Source organism: Rhinolophus sinicus, chromosome 16 (assembly GCF_057876585.1).
Source record: "Rhinolophus sinicus isolate RSI-liver-muscle chromosome 16, RSI-T2T, whole genome shotgun sequence".
In the NCBI taxonomy this organism is placed as follows: domain Eukaryota; kingdom Metazoa; phylum Chordata; class Mammalia; order Chiroptera; family Rhinolophidae; genus Rhinolophus; species Rhinolophus sinicus.
This window is the reverse complement of record NC_142516.1, coordinates 103,860,022-103,881,971: the sequence shown is the minus strand read 5'-3', so window position 1 is coordinate 103,881,971 and position 21,950 is coordinate 103,860,022. Positions and strand designations below refer to the sequence as shown.

Sequence of the window (21,950 nt, the reverse complement as noted above, 5' to 3'; positions counted from 1 at the left end):
GTTTGACCTCAAACAGTGCCTCACTTTTGCCTTGTTTCTTGACCTAGGCACACACACATATATTTGTTTTCATAGAGTAGGGGTCATTTATTTTGTAGAATGTTCTTCAGTTTGGGTTTCTGTGTCTGATGTTTCTTCCTGGTGTTTTTCCTTCATGGTGCATTTTATCAGGAGGCACATTATATTGGTTTATTCTGATACTGATCAGGTTAACGTGGATCTCTTGGTTAAGGTAGTGTCCATCAGATTTCTTGCTTATAGAATCACTATTTTTCCCTTTGTAATTATTAGGTAATTTGTGGGAAAATATTTTGAGATTATGTTCCTCATCAAACTCTGTTACCCGTTAGTTTTGGCATCTACTGATGATTTTCTAACCCCATCATCCCGTCTATATTTACTAGTTGGCATTGTATTGTAAAGAAGAGCTTTCCCTTCTTCCCCATTCATTTATTCATTTATTTGTTTGTAGCAGAATGGACTCATGGATACTTATTTTATTTCATGAGTTATAATCCGTATTTTTTTACCATTGTTTTGTTGCTCAGATTATTCCAGATTTGGCCAGTAGAGGCACTTTCAAAGTGGCTCCTTGGCCTCTTTTTTTTTTTTTTTAAACTTCTAATTTTGAAATAAATATAGATCATAGGAAGTTGTAAAAAAAAAAAGCATGAAGAATCTCATTTTCTCTTCACCTAGCTTCACCCAATGGTGACATCTTACTTCGCTGTATATATCCAAGAAGGAGATTACTGTAAACTAGATTAACTACCTTATTCAGTTTTCACCATTTTTAAAAAGCCTGAAATCATTTGTGTCCCTGTGTGTATGTATAGATATGTGTATGTATAAATTTATTTAATTTAATCCCATACATAGGTTTGTGTAACCGCCCCCTCAATCAGGATACAGAACTATTTCATCACTACAAAAGAAATTTCTCCTGTAGTTCTTTTCATGCACACCCTTCACACTATTCTTCCCTACCCTGTCCTTATGCCCTGGAAGCCACTAGTTTGTTCTCCATCATTTTATCATTTAGAAAATGTTATATAAATGGAATCATACAGTGTGTTGTATTTTGAGATTGGCTTTTTTACTAGGCAAAATGCTTTTGAATTCCATTCAAGTTCTTGCATGTACCAATAGTTTATTCATTTTTATTGCTGAGTTGTATTCCATTGTTTTGATGTACCAGAATTCATTCAACCATTTATCCTTTGAAGGACATTGGTTGTTTCAGTATTTTGCTATTACTGATGAAGCTGCTATGAACATCTGTGTACAGGTTTTGCATGATCATAAGTTTTCCCCTTTGTCCTTTTGATATGTCCCTTTTAATGTGTCAAGTAAGTGTTCTTTGAGCACTTTTTTACTTTTTGTGCAAGACGGTGTTCCAGGATTGTCTTTTACTCTGGAGTCAGCTTTTGTACTAAGGAACCCTGGTTCCTTTAATGGAAAATGGTATTTAGAAACCAAGATATGCATGCTACCTGTGCTTGTTGCTACTGGTGTGTCATTGCTTCCAAGCCTTTTCAATACACGGAGCCTAGAAAAAAAGAGACATAAAGTGTGTGTGTGTGTACATAAAAATACACATATGTTTATGTCTATGTCTATTTTTTAAAATCTCTGAATTTATACAGGTACCTCTAATTTCACTCCAGTACCACAGAGTTCATTCTAGTTCTACCCCTTTCCATATTTGTAATTCTCTTAGCCATCATTTAGAGACCTTGTTCTCATTATTTGCTCATATATTTCTCGTATTCTTTCCCTTTCTGTAGATCAAGGTTTCTTAACCTTGTCACTGTTGACATGTTGGGGCCAGATCATTTTTCTTATGGGGGCATGCTGTTCTGTGCATTGTAGGATATTTGGCAGTTTACCCAATAACACTCAGATGATAGTAGCAACTGCTAGTTGTGACAACCAGAAATGCCTCCAGGCATTGCCAAATGTCCCCTGTGGGACAAACTGCCCCTGGTTGAGGCCACTGCTGTAGATCCAAGTTTCCAAATGTTATGTCCCCTGAGCCTGAAGAACGTCCTCTCTTGATGTAGATCTGCTAGTGATGAATTTTGCTTCTGTTTGTCTGAAAATGTCTTTATTTTGTCTTTTTAAATATATTTCCACCGGATATAGAAATCTGGCTTGACATGTTTGTTTTTTTTTTTTTTTTTTTTTTATCACTTCAAGTATTTTTTTCTGCCCCATTCTCCTCCCATTCTCCTTCCAATTTCACATACTGTTAGATGACTTGATACTGTCCAATAGGTCACTGAGGTTTTGTTTTTTTAAATCTTGTTGAGATTGGGTAACTTCTTTTTATCTATCTTCAGGTTCTTAACTTAGCCTATCTATCTTCAGGCTCTGTTCTGTTGTTAAGCCCACCCAGTGAATTTTTCATTTCAGATATTGTACTTTTTATTTCTAGTTTTTCTGTGTGGCTCATTTTATACTTTTATTTTCTGCTGAGATTACCTATCGAGTATTACATTATGATCATATTTTCCTTTAGATCTTTAAACATATTTAAAATAGCTGTTTTACAGTCCACTGATAATTCCAAATTTGGGTCATCTTGGGTTGGTTACTCTTGATTCTTTTTTCTCTCTCCTAGTGGTCATATTTTCCTGTTTCTTTACAGATCTAGTAATTTTTAATTGTATACTGGACATTTTGGGAAGATATGGTATAGAGATTCTGAATTCTGTTATCTTCCTTTGAAAGAATGTTGGTTTTTGTTGTTATTAGTAGTTAACTTACCTGACCTCCAAACCATGTGTCTTGTGTTGGGCAGCAGCTGAAATTGCTGTTTTTTTCTGCCTTCTGTCTGTTTAGGAACAGCAGGGAGAATGTCGTAGTTAGATTGAGCAATGAATCGGTAGAACTGAAAGACAAAAGTTGGAGAGGTGACCTTCATAAGAGCTGTTTTGTTAGAGTACTAGAAGTAAAAGCCTGATTAGAGTGGATTTAAGAAAGGAAGGCAGGAGAAAAATTTAATAAGCACAGGGGTTGGCAGATAAGTATTTTAGGCTTTGAGGGCTGCATATGGTCTCAGTTGCTGCTGCTTTTTTCCCCTCCCTCCTCTTCTTTCTCTCTCCCTCCCCCTCCCCGCAATCCTTTCCCATTCTTTATTCTTCACAACCTATTAAAAGTGTAAAACCCATTCTTAGCTCACGGCCTGTGCCGTACAAAAATAGGCACAGGTCAAATCTGGCCCATGGGCCACAGTTTTCTGATCCCTAGTTTAAACAGACAACTCTTTCCATGAGTTTTGCTGTATAGAAAGAAGAATAGGGGGATGTAGGGGCTAAAATAGTTTTCTCCTTTCTTTTTATTAAGGTGGAGGAAAGAACAGTATTTTTGCAAGTAACCTTGATTTAGCCAGTAGAAGGAGGGGATTTATAATGCAGGAAAGAGAGAATTGCTGGAGCAATGTCTTTGAGTAGGTGAGAGGGAATAGAATAGAGGGCGGAAGTGAAGGGTTTAGCCAGGATCATAGACAGTTAATTCTGGGCAATTAAAAATGTTTTTGATGGTTTTATTTTCTCTTTATTGCCTAGGATAGATGTAGAACCAGTAACTTGGGTGGACAGTTTCAATTCCCAAATACTGTTTTTCCAGAAACAGTTTGAATCCATTGTAAACATAAATTGAAATATTGTCAATAAAGTAACAAAATGTGTTTTTCTCCTAAAGTAAAGAATGTTTGAATGTTGGATAGTTTATTGTATCTGTCATGAAATTAAGGTCTCTTTCTTTTTTTCATCTTCAAAGTGCTGTGTATGGATGCAAAGATCAATTTTGATTCTAATTCAGCTTATCGCCAGAAGAAAATCTTTGACCTACAGGACTGGACCCAGGAAGATGAAAGGGACAAAGATGCAGCTAAGGCAGATATCAACTACATTGGCCTAGACGGGAATATAGGCTGTCTAGGTACCATGTGTTTTATGTTAGAGCTGCATTGGCTAAGTTTAATTTGTTTTCATTGTGTCTTTTGCTTATACAAATCATTTTCCCCTCTTGATAGTAAATGGTGCTGGTTTGGCTATGGCCACAATGGATATAATAAAACTTCATGGAGGGACTCCAGCCAACTTTCTTGATGTTGGTGGTGGTGCCACAGTTCATCAAGTAACAGAAGCATTTAAGCTGATCACTTCAGATAAAAAGGTAAGGGCAGGTCTCCTGTTGCAGAATTTGGATGATGAGAAGTAACTTGATTAATTAGTAGATGTGATTGTTATACTAGTTGAGTGTTACAATTAAAAGCCCTCATTAGTTTGGAAACATTTGCTGAAATCAATGCAATAAAAGTTAACTACAGAAAAAAGTTTTCCATTGTGATTTAGAAAACAAAATGATGAAATATTAGATGGTGTTAGGTAATATTATAAATGGTAGTGATTTGGCATGGAAGCACATTCTTATGGAAAAATTCATGAAGATATTAGTTGACCACAAAAGCCCAGAAATCTGTGTAGTTTGTAAAGCTAAAAAGAAGAAAATCATCTTTAGTTTTATCCAGAGATAACTTTTATTCCTATTGATTTATGTTTTCTTCAAGACTTATTCATGTTCATATATTTCACATGCACGCACACACACACACACACACACACACACACACACTGTATATATATATATATATATATATATATCTTTCTAGATATAATTCACATACCATATAGTTTGCCCATTTATATATGTAGCTTTTAATGTACATATTTTGAGTCTTTTTTTTTTGCTAACATACTTTGAGTACTTTTTGTATTCACTAAGGTATTCTTCTAAAACACTGATTTTAATGTTTATATAATCTGTCATGTGTAGATATGCCATAATATAGAAGTAATGACTTTATAAGTGATTATCAAAATATAAGGGATGTGAAGCATCATTATCCCAAAGACATACATATTATCAATCACAAACACTTTTTAAGGAGCATATCTACTCTGTGGCCAATTATGTAAGGCTTATGGATTAAGGTGGTCGCCTCCCTGAAACTAGTCTTATGAATTTAGATTGAGAATTCCTCATCGGTGGGATAGTGTCTTCCTTATTGTTGCCTCTCCCGGGACTGGCGTAATGCTCAGTGCGTGCACAGCTCATTAATAGTTATTCATCACTGGTGATACTGGCAGTATACATTTGTATTTGTTGTTAGACTTTAGAATTGTTTTAAAAATATTTTATTCTTCTTTCTCTTTGAGCCTATAGACTTACTTACCGTATTGAATTTTATAAAGAGCATTAAACTAAAATGAGACACAAATGTGCTTTATTTCCCTTATTATTTTTGAAAAAGTAAACATTTTATTGGAAGCTATATTTCTATAGCTTCTTTTGGCATAACCTCTAAAAGCAGAGCATTATGTCATTATCTAACTGTTGAGTACCTACTAAGGTGAACTAGAATTCTGGTTGTATTTTTAAGCATGGCTTTCAGGGCCTAGGTCCAAGAATGCAGAAAAGCATATGATGAATCCCAGTGTTAGGGACTGACTTGAAGGGCCTTCGAGTTGGAAACAGGCCAGGAGCCCAGGGCGCCAGTGTGGATAGCACTGATGCAGCTGTTACATATAATGTCACTTTGTACTGGACACTGCACTTAGATTTGGAAATACTTGGTCCCTTCCCTCACGGCGTTTATAGTCTGAATGTAGTGCTGTGGATGAACATAAGACAGCCTGGCCCTGGGAGAATCAGGGTGGCCTTCACTGAACAGATGTTACCATGAGCTGTCTTGAGAAATGAATGAATCAGGCAAGGGGAAGAAAATACTTAAAGGCATGGAGTCCAGAGAGGGCCCATTAAGTTCAAGGAATGGTGAGATGCTTACATGTGAGAACGTAGAGTTCTTGGGACGGAGGACAGGAGCTCATGTCTACAGACGGAGCCCATATTGTGAAGATCCCTGTATCTATAGTAAAGAGTTTGGAATTTAACCCCCCGACTCCAGCACATACACAAAAATGTATATCTATACCTTTTTATGTTTTTGAACGAAGGTAACCCTGCTAGTAGAGGTGAGATGGAGAGTAGGGAGGCACTGGGACGAGAGATAAATTTGGTTGTTATACCTGATTGTTCAAAAAGATGAAGAGGTGCCTGACTGTCAGTAAGAATAAAGCAAAGAAAACTAATTAGAGGCATGTCTGCGATAGAATCATTAAATTCATTTTTCTTCTTTTTTGGGTGGGGGTGGCATGGAGAGGGGTTAGTTAGGTTAACCAGCCGGTGGTTGGTTAGGACTTTTGGGTGGGGAGAATCATTGAGTAGTGGTGCCTTTGTGCCATCAGAGGCAAAGGAGAGTAATACGTATTTCTGAATAAATGTGTTAAATTTGCATTGTGGTGACTGTCTTGTTGACAGTTATAAAGACATTATACTTCTGTAATGGTTGGATGTATATTTGAGAGTCCTCAGTATATTGAGAGAAGTTGACGTGTTAGGAGTTGGTGAGATGACCCATATGAGTGAGATGAGGAAATCAAGAATGGAACCTGGCTCTTCACCTCCCTCTCCCCTCACAGTGTTGAAGGAGCGAATAAAGAAGGAGAGATAAAATAATGAAAGAGAGAACAAACTGATGGGGGTAGTTCCAGATCAGGAGAGAGCGGTGGCACAAGGCAAGGCCAGGGTGAAGAGTTTTGAGAATTAAGGGGATGGGCAGCAGTGTCGGTGCTGCAGGAGCAATCAGGCAGAAGTACTGAAGGAGAGGATTGGGGACTCTAGGGGCCAGGCGGAGGCCAGGTTGTGACAGACTGAGTTGTGACTGGGAATTGAGGGAGTGGAGACGTCAGGAGAGAGTACGCTTCGGGGTGTGTTTTGTGAGGCACAGAAGGACATAGTGCTAGCGGCTCAATGGAGGTAGGGTTGAGGAGAGCCGTGCAGTGTGTGTTCGCTTGCTTGTTTGTTCAGAAGACCAAGAAGGTGAGCTCGTTCTAGCTGGCTGGAGGTGTTGCTGGAGAGAGGAAGATCATGAGCTAAAAGTTGAAGTGGGATAGGAGGCGCATGAAGAGAGGAAAGGTATGAGGCAGACTGTTAAGGAAAGGATTGCTGACGAATGATTATAACCTGCTCTTCAGGTTATGCTAGTATTTAAAGGTGGTTTTTGCTGTTTGTTTTTACTGTCTTGCTTTTTCTTGAAGTTGGAGTGGATACACTAATAGGCTGGAAGCATCCAAGAATGCATGATTTGAATTGGGACGGCAGAGTAGCTAGACTGGGTTGGAGAGAATTGAGGGTGCACACGACAGTATCACTGAATTGCTCAGCCAGAAGTTCCAGGCTCTGGTGAGGAAAGTCAGGTTGATAGAGAGCTGACAGACTGGGAAATTGGAAAGGGGTCAGGGACTAGAGGTTTTTAAGAGGGAAAGATTGAGTTTGATGGAGTTAGAGATAGAAGGTGTTAAAGGTGAAAGGAGAGGAGGTAGAGCAGAGAGTGGGATTTACACATTTGGTATTTTAGAGACACTCTTTCTGGTCAAGTCAAGGATTTTTCCTTGGTAGTAATTAGTTGAAATGGACTAGCGGTAACAGTGATATGGTAGAGATCCTGTAACTTTAAGGCTAGGATGTTAGATGATGCCGTGTGCGTATTGCAGCTCTCCAGAATGAGGTGGGAGAGAGGGAGACTGAGAGTGCCGGAGTCCCCTATGAATTCTAGTCCATTATAATTTCTGGAAATAATAGTGGTAAAGATAAGGAATGCATAGTATAGTTCAGTGTGTCTCAATCTTTTCTCATGTCATGGCATTCACAGAAAATGGTATTTCAGTGGGACGTAGGAGGAAGATGGAGAAGGTTGCTGGTAGTCAGGCCACTGGCCCAGAGGTGCCAGCTATTCCCATAACTTTCCTAACTGCCCTGAAGGTTGAGGGGAACAATGTCTTGGTGTCTATAACTCCTTTGTATTTCACTGGTTGAGAAGCTCTGGGATAGCGGAATGAACTAAGCCTCTTTATCAAAAATAAAAAATATATGTTTTTTTGGTAAAGGATAGAAGAAAAGATAGAATTCAAATTATCGGTGTGATGATAAAGGAATGCTGCCCCAAACAGACCCTGAGGTTGGATGTAATGTGTAGCTAGGAGTGGGCGTACAGAAGCTGAGTGAGTCTGAGGGCCTGGTTTGTGTGAAAGTTGATTGTGTTGGTGGGGATAATGAAGAAGAGATGATAGTTCATGAGCCCTGAGTTGGATGGAGATCTTGCATGTGACATTGTCTCACAACGTGACCTGGGATAGTCATGTTGGTGAATGGCTATGTTTAATAAAGGAAAAAGTAAGTGGAAACTGGAGGTCTTTTTCATATGGGGCAGGAGAGAAGAGAGTATGAGCCAGGCACTGGAATTCCCCAAGGAGGGGAACATGAGACCGGTGTGTGGTGGACTGCACAGACGTCAGTGACGAGCCACAGAGGGTATTACTGTTTGGTCTGAAAATGTTTCCGAGGAATTAATTTTTATCATGAGGTACACATCCTAGTATTTTCTTGGGAAGGAAGGACACATGCTCACTGATTCCTTTAAAATTTTAATCTACTAAAAACATTTTATTCACAGGTACTGGCTATTCTGGTCAACATTTTTGGAGGAATCATGCGGTGTGATGTTATTGCACAGGGTATAGTCATGGCAGTCAAGGATTTGGAAATTAAAATACCTATTGTGGTACGGTTACAAGGTGAGTGTAACATCTGGCTTGCAGTTGTTCCATGAACTCTAATTGCTTAAAAGTTTATAATTCCAAGGAGTTCAGTTATTTTAAAATGTAATTTTCACTTAGCTTTATCTTTTAAATGAAAGTATTATATAATAGGAAATTTTGACAACCTAGGTTTAAAAAAATTGCTAACATTGGAACAAAATTGTTCATAATTTTGCTTGGTATGATATGATACATTGTTTATTTGTTGTGCTTTGTCTTGAATTCTGACTTGCCTGAATTACCGTTGATAGGGTAAGGCACAGTATTTCCCCAGGTAACTCCTAAGTTTTTACAGTATTTTCTTTGGTTTAGAACATGTATTATATTAAATTATAGAAGTACTCTTATGTGGAAATATCACATTTGTGTATGGTGACAGACATTTGTAATGATTTTGTGTAGATATGTAAAACATCTTTGTATTTGCATAACTCATTTCCAGGTACACGAGTTGATGATGCTAAGGCTCTGATAACGGACAGTGGACTTAAAATTCTTGCTTGTGATGACTTGGATGAAGCTGCTAAAATGGTAAACAGGCTGTTAATCTAAGGACAAATTTGCAAAGTGTATGAAGGATTTATAAACACTTAGATTCTAAAATGAACCAGCTGTTACTGCTAATAGTGACTGTTTCTGCTCAATACTAGGAGTATTGAACACCATCTACCTTATCACCCATCTTAAACAATTGTCAGCTCATGCCCAGTCTTGTCTCATCTGTATTCTTACCCACTTCCTTCCTTGTCCATGATTATTTTGAAGCAAACCCCAGACATTATCTCATTTCATACCTGTCATCATGTATCTATAAAAGATAAGGGTATTGACAATTATATAAAAGAAGTATTGTTACTTGTTTCAGGTGCAATAGTGGTACTATAATTATTTTAATTATATGTTATAAAAAATAATCTAGTCAGTTTTGAAATTTCCCTGATTCTCTCAAGTATATTTTGTCTAGGTTCTTTGTTAGAATTAGGATCAAAATAAATCTATCCGTTGCAATTGGTTAGTATGTTACTTTTTTTTTTTTTAACTTTTTCTGGAGTTTATTTGTTGAAAAAGCTACGCTTTTTCAGTGTTTCCATAGTCTAGATGTTAATGATTGTATCCCTGGATGTCCTCAGGCACAGTATTTCCTGTAAACTGGTAGTTCAGTTGATTGGCTTGATCATATATGTGTTTGATATTTGGGAGCAGGGAGCAAGAATATTTTATAGTTGGTGTTGAGTAATTTCATAAGGAAGTATATAATGTCAGATTATTTCTCTTTTTGTGATACTGGCAGTCATTGACAGTTACAGCTTAGATCCAATATTTTGTTTATACAAAGTGGTGATACTCTAATTCTGTCATTCTTTATTATATGGAATACTTATAAAAAGTGCAACCTCCCTTATGTCAACTATTTATTATTGTGAAGTAAATTTTGCATAGGGAAAGCAAGATAATTACTTGATTCTTTGCTTTTATTGATGAGTTTTCAAAATAATGAGTTTATTCCATTTTGTCCTGCAAAATGGCTTGTTTCTTATTTTTTATTTTTAGAGGGGGTGTGTGTGTGTGTGTGTGTGTGCACGCGCGTGCTAATTTGAACTCAGTGGATTTAAACATATTTGATGTGGTTCGGTCCATTTCAGTAAATTTTATTGATGCTCAGATTAATCCCATTTTTGGTCAGTGGGAACCTCTTCTTGTTGACTCCTGAGTCCTTCTCACAGGCCTTGTGATAGATCTTCTGGTATGATGAGCCGTTCTAGGCTCATCTCTACATTTCTGGCTCTGGACTGGAATCAGCCAAATGATGTTTAGAGACCACAATTTGAGCTCTAAGGGCTTAGGACTGATGGGTTGTTCATTGTTTCTAGGCTTTTTAAGTGGCAAATCTAGGAAAGTATGTATTTTTTAAAGAGATAAATACATGAGTACGTACTACGTACTACTATTTCCAATGCGAATGCAGTAGTACAAGTCTTTTCTTATTTCATATCTCTCTCCTTTCTCACATGCTATATTAACATATATATAAATACTCATTTACTTTGTCCCTCAGAGCAGACATGACAGTTACACAGTAATAATACCAACAATATGATTACTGAAAGCAGTTTAAGATTTGTATGTGCAGTTCTTTCTGTCATGTGATGTAGTATCATAACTTACTAGATTTTAAAATTCACATAAAATTGTTCTCTGTATGTTTTATCCCAGCTTGATATGTCATTTAATTTTTCAAGGAATTGCTTTTTATTTAAAAATGTTTTGTTTTATATTATATAAATACATGGCTCCAAAGTCATAACTATAAAACAAAGTATATTCAGAGAGTCTAACTTTTATACCTATTCCTGTTTCTTCCTTCCCCATAGGAAACCAGCTTTTTTTTTTTTAAGAAGTTATTGGTTCATCCTTCCACTTTTTTTAAAAAACAAGCAAATATATATGTATGTATGCATGTATAAATAACATGTATGTATGTGTGTATACACACACACATCTGTCCACCTTCCCACATTATATGCTTGTCACATATATTTTACCTCATTTCTTTTAATTATCATTGTATCTTGGAGTACACTCCGTAGTAGGTATAGAGATATTTCTAAATGAGAACTTTGGATTCTTTCTCACCTACGTTTATAGATATTTTCATTGAATACTCTTTGGGGCTATATGGTTTAATCAATAACAATAGGCTTTTGAGATTTGTTGAGTTAATATGATATCATTTCATAAGAATAATTTTACATCCTTCTTTGGGACATACTCTGGGAAAGTACCTATTAGTAAATAAAATTCGGAGATAGAGGATCTTATACTCAATCCTGAGTTTAAATTAAGATTTTGAACAAGGAAATGGTAGGGAGGAAGTATTCCAGAAAGCCTGTTTTGACTTTGAGATATGGAATAAATTGTTGAAGGGAAAAGGGAGGTATAGTAGTGGCCTGGCTAGGGCAATAATTAGATGTGAGGTGAGGTGAAGGTTATGATTTTTCTCTGCAATTATGATTGTTTGCAATAAGAACCTGAATTAGGGAAAGCTTGGTGGACATGGAAAGAAAGGAGAAGAATCAATAGGACCTTGATCAAATAGACCATGAAAGATAAAAGTGAACAGTTGATTTAAGTTGTTACTGTAGTGTTTTTTGTATTGACTAGGAAATTATGGAAGTCATGACAGTATTAATGATACAATGATATTAGCAGCTGCTACCATTTATTAAGTATTTATTGTGCTTGCAATGCTAAGCTTTTCAACTATTATCTCATTTAATATGAGTTTGATGATATAATCTTATTTTTGTAGATGAAGAAACAGAGACTAGGTAAATTAACTTATTCAGGACCACAAGTATCAGAGTGGGATTTGAACCCAAAGTTCCTAACTTTAAAACCTTCTCTTAACTACTCTACTAGGGAGAAGAGAAGCTGAATTTGTTGTTTGGTTTTAGACACATTTAATTGTATGATGTTTTGTATGGTACCAACTGGATATTCTCAGACAGATTATAGAGAGAACATTGGAATTCAAGTTGATTGTTAACTTACTGATAGAAAGTAGAATACTAACTGCTAGACCCAAACTCCTATCCCAGTATTGTAAGTTAAGATTGTATACTTTAATAAACAAACTTATTTAGATGTGGTTTGCATTGTGTAACATCCAGCTAAGATATTCACTGTTTCTGTCTTTACGATAGTTAAAATTTAGGCAATAAAAGAGAGGCTTATACATATATGATATATATATATATATATATATATATGCATATATTCAGTACCTTCAGATTTTATATTATTGAAGGTATTGGAGTGTGGGTTATGAAGTGTGTCAGATTTGAGTGGCAAATGCTTATAAGAGTGTGAAGAGATGTATAATGATGTCAGAATAGCCCTGATGTTTTAAATGAAAAAGATTGAATGTGCATTAATTTCACATTGACCAATAGTTCTGATTTATGTTTTTGTGAAAATAGAGACAAAGATGGTTTCTTTTTCCTTTCAGGTTGTAAAGCTCTCAGAAATAGTGAGCTTAGCCAAGCAAGCCCAGGTGGATGTGAAATTTCAGCTGCCAATTTGATCTGAGAACCCAGTGGATGGCTGAAGGTGTTAAATGCGCTATAATCGTTAAAAAATACTGTGTTCTGTATTATTATTGTTCATTTTCTCTTTAGTGTGTGAAGATTGTAATCACCATCTAGGCATCAGAACTTTTCAAAGCATTTGGTCTGCATTTAATTCTACTGTTGAGAGTGGATTGTTTGTATAAAGAACGTGTAATGCAGTTATCCAGTGTTTTTTGTTGCAGCCTTCTTTTTCACTTCTACAGAATGTCACTTGCAATATGACAGCTTAGTATTGTTGGATACAACACTCTTCATTGATATGTCCCATGAATAAGACAAATATGAAGATAAAGCTTTATTCTTTTTAGTGTTAGAAATATATCTAATAACTAGCCTCGTTAGCAGAGCAATGTATTAAAACAATGTTTTATATAAGAAGTGTTTATCTTCAACACCAACTACCTAACTAAATATATCAATCACTATTTATAAACAGAGCTTTCAAACACTCCCCAGAATATTCTTTTAAGTATTTCAGTGAAGTAACTTGTTAATTATTTGAAGATTGTTTTAATCATTACAAAACACTGATAATTGCAAGTCCTCATGATCCTGTGCTGTTGAGAAGAACCTATATAGGTTTGTATCCAATAAAGGAATATGTTTCCTAAGGACTTGGCAGACAAAATGAACAATGTCAACTTAAGTTAATAAAAATCTCCCAATGCGATTTGGATTAATGTTTTTTTTTTCTTTTTCAGTAAACACAGTAGAAGGTGGTGTGTTCATCATTGCACCAAATACCTCTAGGAACTGATGTATAGACCATGTACTGGGGCATGACAATGTATATTACAAGGCTGCCTACAGATATTTCACTTGAATTCTACTGTTTAGGTGTGTGCCGTCTTGTACCTTCTCCAAAGAGAACACATCGTCCGTGTGTGTGTGTCTGTGTGTGTGTGTGTGTGTGTGTGTGTGTGTGTGTGTGTCTTGACCTTTTGTTCACTGCATAGAACAGTTGATATTAACAGTGGAAATACCATGAAGGAAATATGAGCCAAGCAGTAGACTATGTAACCATTAATGAATTTGAGAACTTCTACTTATTTTGATGTTCTTCAAGTGTGAGCAGATGTGTATACGATGAGAGGCAGCACAGCTCAGTGGTTGTGAGTACAGAATGTGCAAGGAGACTGTCTGGCTTGAATCTTGGCTCCACCACATACTAGCTATGTGAGTGTGGGCCAGTTTCTCAATTGTAGTGTACGTCAGTTTCCTTAGCTCCTTTCTCATCCTCAGTAGAATTATTTAGTGGGGGGAGAGAGAGACAGACAGAGAAATTATTATATATAGAGAGAACATATAAAATACATATTTAAACCATACATATATCATTGTCTGTTGATCATCTGTCTACCTGCCTGCTTACCTACCTACTTACCTATCTTCCCTGCTTATGTTAAAGATTAAATCAAAGCCATTAAACCATTTAAAATTGTGGTAGTTATAATTAAAAGTCCAAGCCTTTAGCTTTTAATTAAAAAAAAATTCATTCCAAAGAATGTCAGAAAATGATTGACTCCGAAAAGATTGGCATTTTTATTAGTTCGGGTTTAGTCAGGAATTAAAAACAGTGCTTGGTATTTCAGAAAGGGTATAACACAGACTATTGGTAATATTAGTGTTTTAGTTACCTGTTCGTGCATAATAGAGTCATGGGTCACTTAATGATAGAGTACATTCTGAGAAACGTGTCATTAGGCGATTCTGTCACAATGCAAACATCACTGCACGCACTCACACAAAGCTACATGGCACAGCCTACCACACACCTAGCCTTTATCATACAGCCTATTGCTCCTAGGCTCCACGCCTGTGCACCATGTTACTGTACTGGATACTGTAGGCAATAGTAACACAATGGTAAGTACTGTGCATCTAAACACAGAAAAGGTATGGTAAAAGGATGATATAAAAGATTTAAAAATGGGGCACCTGCATAAGGCACTTATCATACATGGAGCTTGCGCGACTGGACGTTGCTCTGGGTGAGTCAGTGAGTGAATGTGAAGGTCTAGGGGACAGTACTGTAGACTTTATAAACACTGTACACTTAGGCTACACTAAATTTATAAAATAACATAAAACTAAGTCAAGCTCAGGAGAAAATGATACAACCAAAAGCTGCAATAAACACAAGATATATGAAACTGCTGCTGGCGTAACATGGCATACTGTTTCACAAGTAACTTTATAAGTAGAAAGAGTACAGTTAAAATAATAAAAAGTATAGTATAGTAAATACATAAACCAGTGACAGTCATTATTAAGTATGTACTGTACATAATTGTATGTGCTATACTTTTCTATGACTGGCAGTGCAGTAGGTTTGTTTACACCAGCTTCACCACAAATACGAGAGTGCGTAATGGCGTTGTATTATGACAATAGAATGGCTTTGATGTCAATAAGCGATAGGAGTTTTTCAGCTCCATTATCGTCTCATGGGAACACCATTGTATGTGTGGTCTGTCCGTGACCAAAATGTTAAGCAGCGGCGTGTGACTATTGGGCAAGGAGAGAATGTTTCAAGGTTGGAGGGACTAACAGGATCAATTATGTGAGAAGTAACATGAGGACTAAAAAGTATCCAGTGGAAATGAAACAGGATTGAATGGTTAGAATGATTACAGTGGTTTGGCAGAGGAGGGTCACAGTTTTGTGAAGAATGGCGAGTTCAAACAACTGGATGGCAGCTACTTAATACACCCTCCCACCTCATCCCTCAAGCACACATATACCCATGAATATTTTTTATACAGGCCTGATGCTTTTTCCAGACAGCCCTACCTGATTTCTGTGAAGAAGGCGCATGAACATTTGAGTTCTCCAAGTTATAGTTCAGTAGATTCATATAAACTCCAGTTTCCACATAGAATATACAGTAGCCCCCACCCCCATTTGAGGTTTCACTTTCCACCGTTTCAGTTACCCACAGACAAGTACGGTCTGAAATATTAAATGGCAAATTCCAGAAATAATTCATAAACTTTCCATTGCAAGCCATTCTGAGTAGCGTGATAAAATCTCTTGTTCCATTTAGTCCTACCCAGGATATGAATTATCCCTTTGTCTAGCGTATCCACGCTGGTCACTTGCCCATTGCTATCTGCCCTTTGGTCACTTAGTAGCCACTTCAGTTATCAGATCGACTGTCACAGCATCACAGGGCTTGTATTCAAGTAACACTCATTTTACTTGATGGCCCCAAAGCACAAGAGTAGTGATGCTGGCAATTCGGATGTGCCACAGAGAAGCCGTCAAATGCTTCTTTTAAGTAAAAAGGTAAAAGTTCTGTATTTAATAAGGAATGAAAAAAAACTTATGCTGAGTTTGCTAATATCTATGGTAAGAACGAATCTTAGTGAAATTGAAGAAAAATTTGTGCTAGTTTTGGTGTCACATAAACTGCAAAAGTTACAGGCACAGTGTGTGATAAGTGCCTGGTTAAGATAGAAAAGGCATTACATTTGTGGGTGGAACATGAACAGCAAATGTGTTCCAGTTGATGGCAGTGTGTTGTGCTGAAAAACATGGAACCTACATGAAAACTTCAGCAGGGGTCAAAATGAGACACCAAGCCATTTATTGAAGTAAGGCATGGTTACACAGATTCAGGAATAGGTTTGGATTGAAAAATATAAGCATTACTGGAGAGAGAGAGACCACATTTACATAACTTATTACAGTATATTGTACCTAATTTATAAATTAAACTTTACCACAGGTATGTATGTATAAAAAACATTGATACTAGGTTTTGGTATATTGTCCACCATTTCAGCCAGCCACTGTGTGACTTGGAACATGTCCCCTGCAGATAAAGGGGGGATGATTGGAACTAATTTTGACTATTATATCAACTTTACAGTCGCAGAAGCTAGGATAGTAAGCGTGATAGATACTGGTACTTGTAACAGATGGAATTTTTTAAATCTACACATTGAGGGAGAAAACAAGCAAAAAAACAAAAAAGAAAACAATACTCAATCCCAGCAGGACATTGACACTGTTAATATTTTGGTGAGTTGTTTCTGTCTGGCAAAATAATTCTATTTAAAGAAACTTTAAAATTATGGATGTAAATGTTAGCAGGCCATGGGGCAGACGTGCAGGCCTGTAATTCGAATCATGCTCTTTGGTCCTGTTGCAATATAAAGGGGTAAGAAAAGTCCTGTGGAAAAATCAATTTTCAGATTTATGTAATTTATCGTGTAGCTGTTAAAAAAACAAAAACAAATAAGATCTAGAGGTTTGCAATATAAAATGACAAAATACAAGAGGTTGGTAAATCAATTTTTGCTTAAAGTTTGATTTAAAATAAAGAGGTGAAAGTGAAGTGATAAAATAATAATGATTTAAAAGTTGGTGTCCAAAGTAACAACCTGAAGAGGAGAAAACTGGGAGATAGAGTGCACATGATGACACAGAAGTGGCTTGAGATAATAAAGCCATGGGTCGTTGAGTGCCAGGCTTTGACCCACTACCTCAGCATTGAATCCTTTGGAGTCTTTGTTCTCCTATCACAAAGCTAGCTCTGTCAATGTCTTTTTCTTCCACTCTGAAGATATTTAAGGACCTTTGTTATTCATGACTTTGCCTCAGAAGGAGATAAGACCATGGACAACTTGTTTCTTCACAAGTAAACAGCTTCTTTCTATTTTTCATTTCTTCAAATCTTGTGTGTCCATTGTTTTTCTGTATATTGCCTGCCCTTCATGTTTAGTGGAGAGGAAGCCCTGCCATGCATGCCACCCACACTTGCCTTGCTTCACTTGATGTCCTCACTGATGGTGTGTCTTACTCAGTAAGCAGCCATCCTGGAAAAATGAGACGGGAAGGGCCCACCTTCCCAGGATCCAGTCAGTCAGCTTATGGTTTGATTTGCCCTCCATTGTCGTTCCATCATCGCCTTCACTCCTTTGGCTTTAGCCTTTAGTTCCCTACATGAAGAAGCAAATATGTGAGGACTCTTGGACTTCACGGTACTCTGTCTGTGGTCAGCAGAATAAGGCCCCTTCACAGATGTCCACACCCTCGTCCCTGGAACCTGTGCATATGTAACATTACATGGCAAAGGGACTTTACAGATGTGTTTAAAACTGTGCACCCGAACATAGGGAGGTTATCCTGGGTTGTCCCTCTAGGCCTGTCTTAGTCCATTTAGGCTTCTATAACAAAGCATCACAGCCTTATAAACAACAGAAATTTACTTCTCCCAGTTACAGAGGCTGGGAAGTCTAAGATCAAGGCACGGGCAGATTCAGCGTCTAGTGAGAGCCCACTTCCTGGTTCATAGGCGACCCCTTTCCGCTGTGTCCTCACATGGTAGGAGGGGGAGGGCGCTCGCTTGGTCTCATAAAGAGCACTAATCTCATTCATGAGGACTGTGCTCATGATCTATCACCTCCCAAGAGCCTCACCTCCAAATACTGTCACATTGGGCATTAGGTTTCAGCATATGAATTTGGGGGGGGGGGGGGAGATATAAATATTCAGGGGGTAACAAGGCTCAGTCAAAACACATGATCCCTTAAAAGCAGAGAACAGTCTCTAGAGGCAAGAGAGATACAGCTGAAGGAGAAGGTGAGACATTCCGAGTGTGAGAAGAATCTGGTGCACTGTTAACTGCTTCTGAGAAGTGGGAGTCCATGTGCAAAGACCAGAGAGAAACCTTTAGCTGAGGGCAGCCCTCAGCGGCCAGCCAGCAAGGAGATGGGTCTCAATCGTACAGCCACAAGGAACTGGGTATTGCTAGCATTGGAACGCAACTGCGGCACATTCTTCCCAGAGCCCCTGATGAAAGCAAAGCTGGCTGACACCTTCATTTTGATTTTGTGAGACTCTGATCAGAGAAACCAGACGAGCTCACTGGGAGTTCTGACCTACAGAACTGTGAGATAATAAATTTGTGTTGTTTTGAGCTGCTAAATTGATGGTGACTTGTTATGGCAGCAATGGGAAACTTAATACACTGACAACATCCGTACTGCAGTATATTAGTTATATAAGCCAACTCTCCTCAAAGTGAGGTGAAGGGCCATTTTTAAAAATTAGAGATTTAAAAATTTCTAATCCATCATGGACTGAGTCTTTTATAACATGCAATAAAAACAATTACTAGAAAAATGAAATTAAGCAGAGAAATTAAGCATAAAAAAGCATAGAACATGTAAGACCTAATCCTTTTATTTTTTTGATTCAACAGCTCAAAATTGCTCTTTCAAATTGATATAAAGGTCTCTAAATGCTTTCTCTTAAATATCTGCTTATTGTGTTGCCGGTTTGTGAGCTCTGGATTGGCGTTGATCCACAGATCACATTTGGAGTAGGACTGAGAATAATCCCACCACATCCACTTTGAGAGGATGTACACACACATGGGAAGAAAGATGCAAACAGACATCTAGGCTTCAGAGGCTCAGCATTGACTTGTTTGTCGTCCACATTATGGGAGTCACAGCTTTGTAAATTTGTGAAGCAACTGCCACTCATCCAAAAAGCCACATGACCACTGTGTGTCCTAGAGTCTGGTGAACGCTAGCAGAAATCCATCGTTCAGCGAGACGGGCCAGAGTGGCCTGAGTTTCGTGTCCTGCTAACTGAACTGTGTGCTGCTAACTGAACACTAACATCATCAATGTCTTTGGTAGGAGCTGACTGAACACCTGTCGAGACCTGGCAATCATACAGTTCAGAGTGACAGGGTCAGGGTGATGAGATGGACCTTTTATAAGAAGGAAACTAGAGACAGAGCTTGAATAGTTCATGATGATTCCGATGATCAGTTCCAAAAGCAGAAAAGGCATCTTTTTATTCTGTTTTTGATATATGTGTTTGATGAAACTAGCATCATTTTGTAAAAAGAGACCTTTTGTTTTAATGAAAATGGTACATACTTATTGTAAAAATAAACACAGACAAACAAACAAACCCAATGATACAGAAAGTGCAAAGACAAGTGAGTCAATTGCAATGCCAGAACCCAGAGACAACTACTGTTAACAGTGTGTAAACATTCTTCTGGTCTTCTCTACATATGAGCATATCTGCAGATATATGAATATACTTTCATGTAAATGGCATCATATTATATATAATGTTCCACATTGTGTTTTTCTTCAGTAACCACTTAGGCACGGTGTCTAAGGTCTGCATCATTTTTAACGGCTGCACGCAGAAGACAATGTATGTGCCATCATTTTGCATAACTCAATCTTATGTGATTGACATTTGGTTTCCACATTTTTAACATTACAAGTAACAGAGGCGAGTGCTCTGGTGCATACATTCAGTGCGTGGTTCATTTCTCCTTCAGATAAGAGCCTGTAAGTAGAATCGCTGTGTGAAAGCATAACTATACTTAACATTTTCCTGGCAGTTGCTGAACTGCTTTCCAGAAAGTCTGTGTTGGTTACTCTCCTGTTACAGGGAAGGAGGGCCCTTGGCTTCCTGTAGGAAAGAATTCAAATAGGAGCTGGTGTAGAGGTTAAAGTAAAAGTACATTTATTTAGCAGAGAGTAGGTAAGATAGCAAAGGCCCCCCATAGATAGAGTGGCGGTCTCTAATCGCTAGTGGAAGAGAGACTCCCTCCATCCCTCATCCCCCAGGGTTTATATGTGTTTTTGTTTGTTTGTTTCCATGGAAAAATTACTGGTAAAGGGAGGAAGGAGGATAGAAGAACAATGGTAAGTTTATCTATAACTTCAGTAAGACGCAAGAAGAATAGGAGCAGGTTGGTTTTAACTCTTGAAAAGCACAGCCTGTGCTTTCTTTCCGTGGGCATAACTACAGAGATGGTCACAATGGAATCTCTGGCCTTCCAGAGAGATTGCTGTGTGACTGATTAACATTGGCCTGAGTTCTGTGTCTGGCAGCACATGGGCAGCAGGCTTGAACTCCAACCTCCTCGTTCCTTCTTCTGTAAAAACATCCCTCACGCCCCCATCCTATGTTATTTCCCCCCTCAGAGATTTTATTGCCTTACTCTTAAGGGGTTGTTGATGGATGAAGATCCATCTTCTGTAACTTCATCGAGGCTGAGAAAGGGCAGTCGTCCCTGTCTGCTAGGAATAAAAATCTTCGGAAGCTTGTTCTAGGAGCCCCAGTGGCTGAGGATGTGGGTTTTGGTTTGCGACTGGAACAGGTTGGAAGTGTTGCAAGACCATTATCTTCATATGAAATTGTTGTAGCCTGAAAGATACAAATTTGTTAAAAAGATTAAAAGACAGGGGCCAAATATTAACAGTAAAACTAAAGCTACTAGGGGTCTGAAAAAGCTGAAAACCAGGTGAGGCTGGGGAGAGCAATTTTAACCACTGACCAAATCCCTTGGTTATAGCAGTATAACCAAGAGGCTTGGTTGTAAATCTTTTGGATCTTTAATTCGACCTGCCCTGATGTGTTAATATATGTTCAGCAAGTCCCGTTGATGACTGTATAGATCCTTCCTTGTTCTGCTAGAAGACAGTTTAAGGTTAGCCTGTTGTTCATAACGACATTAGCCAGGGAATCTAATGAGGTCTTGGGTTCCTTAAGAGCCTTTCCAGTGTTTTTCGCTAGGTTTTCTAAGACCTGTGTTAAATTTTTTAAGGGTGGCTTCATGGTAGACAAATCCACCCCAATGGCAGCGAGACCAATTGTCCATATTTCTGCTAGTAATAAGCCTATAGCTCATTTGCATAATGTCTCGGTGACATAATTAGTGGCTGTTATTCCTTGAAACCTTAAGAATCTGAGTCCACAAGTCTTGTCAGCGTAAGAGTAGGCTAGGGCTACTCTAGGGCTACATAAGACATATGTGAGGTCCACTAGGTTCACTGCTATACCTGGAATTTGCGATCTCTTGTATATAGTAAGAAGTTGGTTTAATTCTGAAGAGGTGGACTAGATAGAGATGTCCTGTAATTTAATAGCCGTGGGTGAATATATAATCTCTTAAAGTACAAATAATGGGGGTCGTGAACCTCTTTGTCTTAGGCTTGCCATCAACCCCAGTAATTAGACAAGTTTGGATGATAGAGGCCCAGTAAACCGGGTTAGAACAGAGTAAGTGGCTCCCGTGTCAAGTAAGAATTTAACCTGCCATTTC

General features: G+C 37.9%; 1 protein-coding gene across 1 annotated transcript in view; it reads left to right on the top strand.

Moving 5' to 3' along the window:
• SUCLA2 (succinate-CoA ligase ADP-forming subunit beta) overlaps window positions 1-13,526 on the top strand; it is a 48,613-nt gene extending 35,087 nt beyond the window's left edge. The window contains exons 7-11 of the mRNA XM_019748063.3: window positions 3,784-3,945; window positions 4,040-4,182; window positions 8,582-8,702; window positions 9,169-9,257; window positions 12,736-13,526. Of these exons, the coding sequence (XP_019603622.1) occupies window positions 3,784-3,945; window positions 4,040-4,182; window positions 8,582-8,702; window positions 9,169-9,257; window positions 12,736-12,810 (590 nt within the window). The 3' untranslated portion in view covers window positions 12,811-13,526. The remainder of the gene's footprint in view (window positions 1-3,783; window positions 3,946-4,039; window positions 4,183-8,581; window positions 8,703-9,168; window positions 9,258-12,735) is intronic.
• The last annotated feature ends 8,424 nt before the right edge of the window (window positions 13,527-21,950 follow it).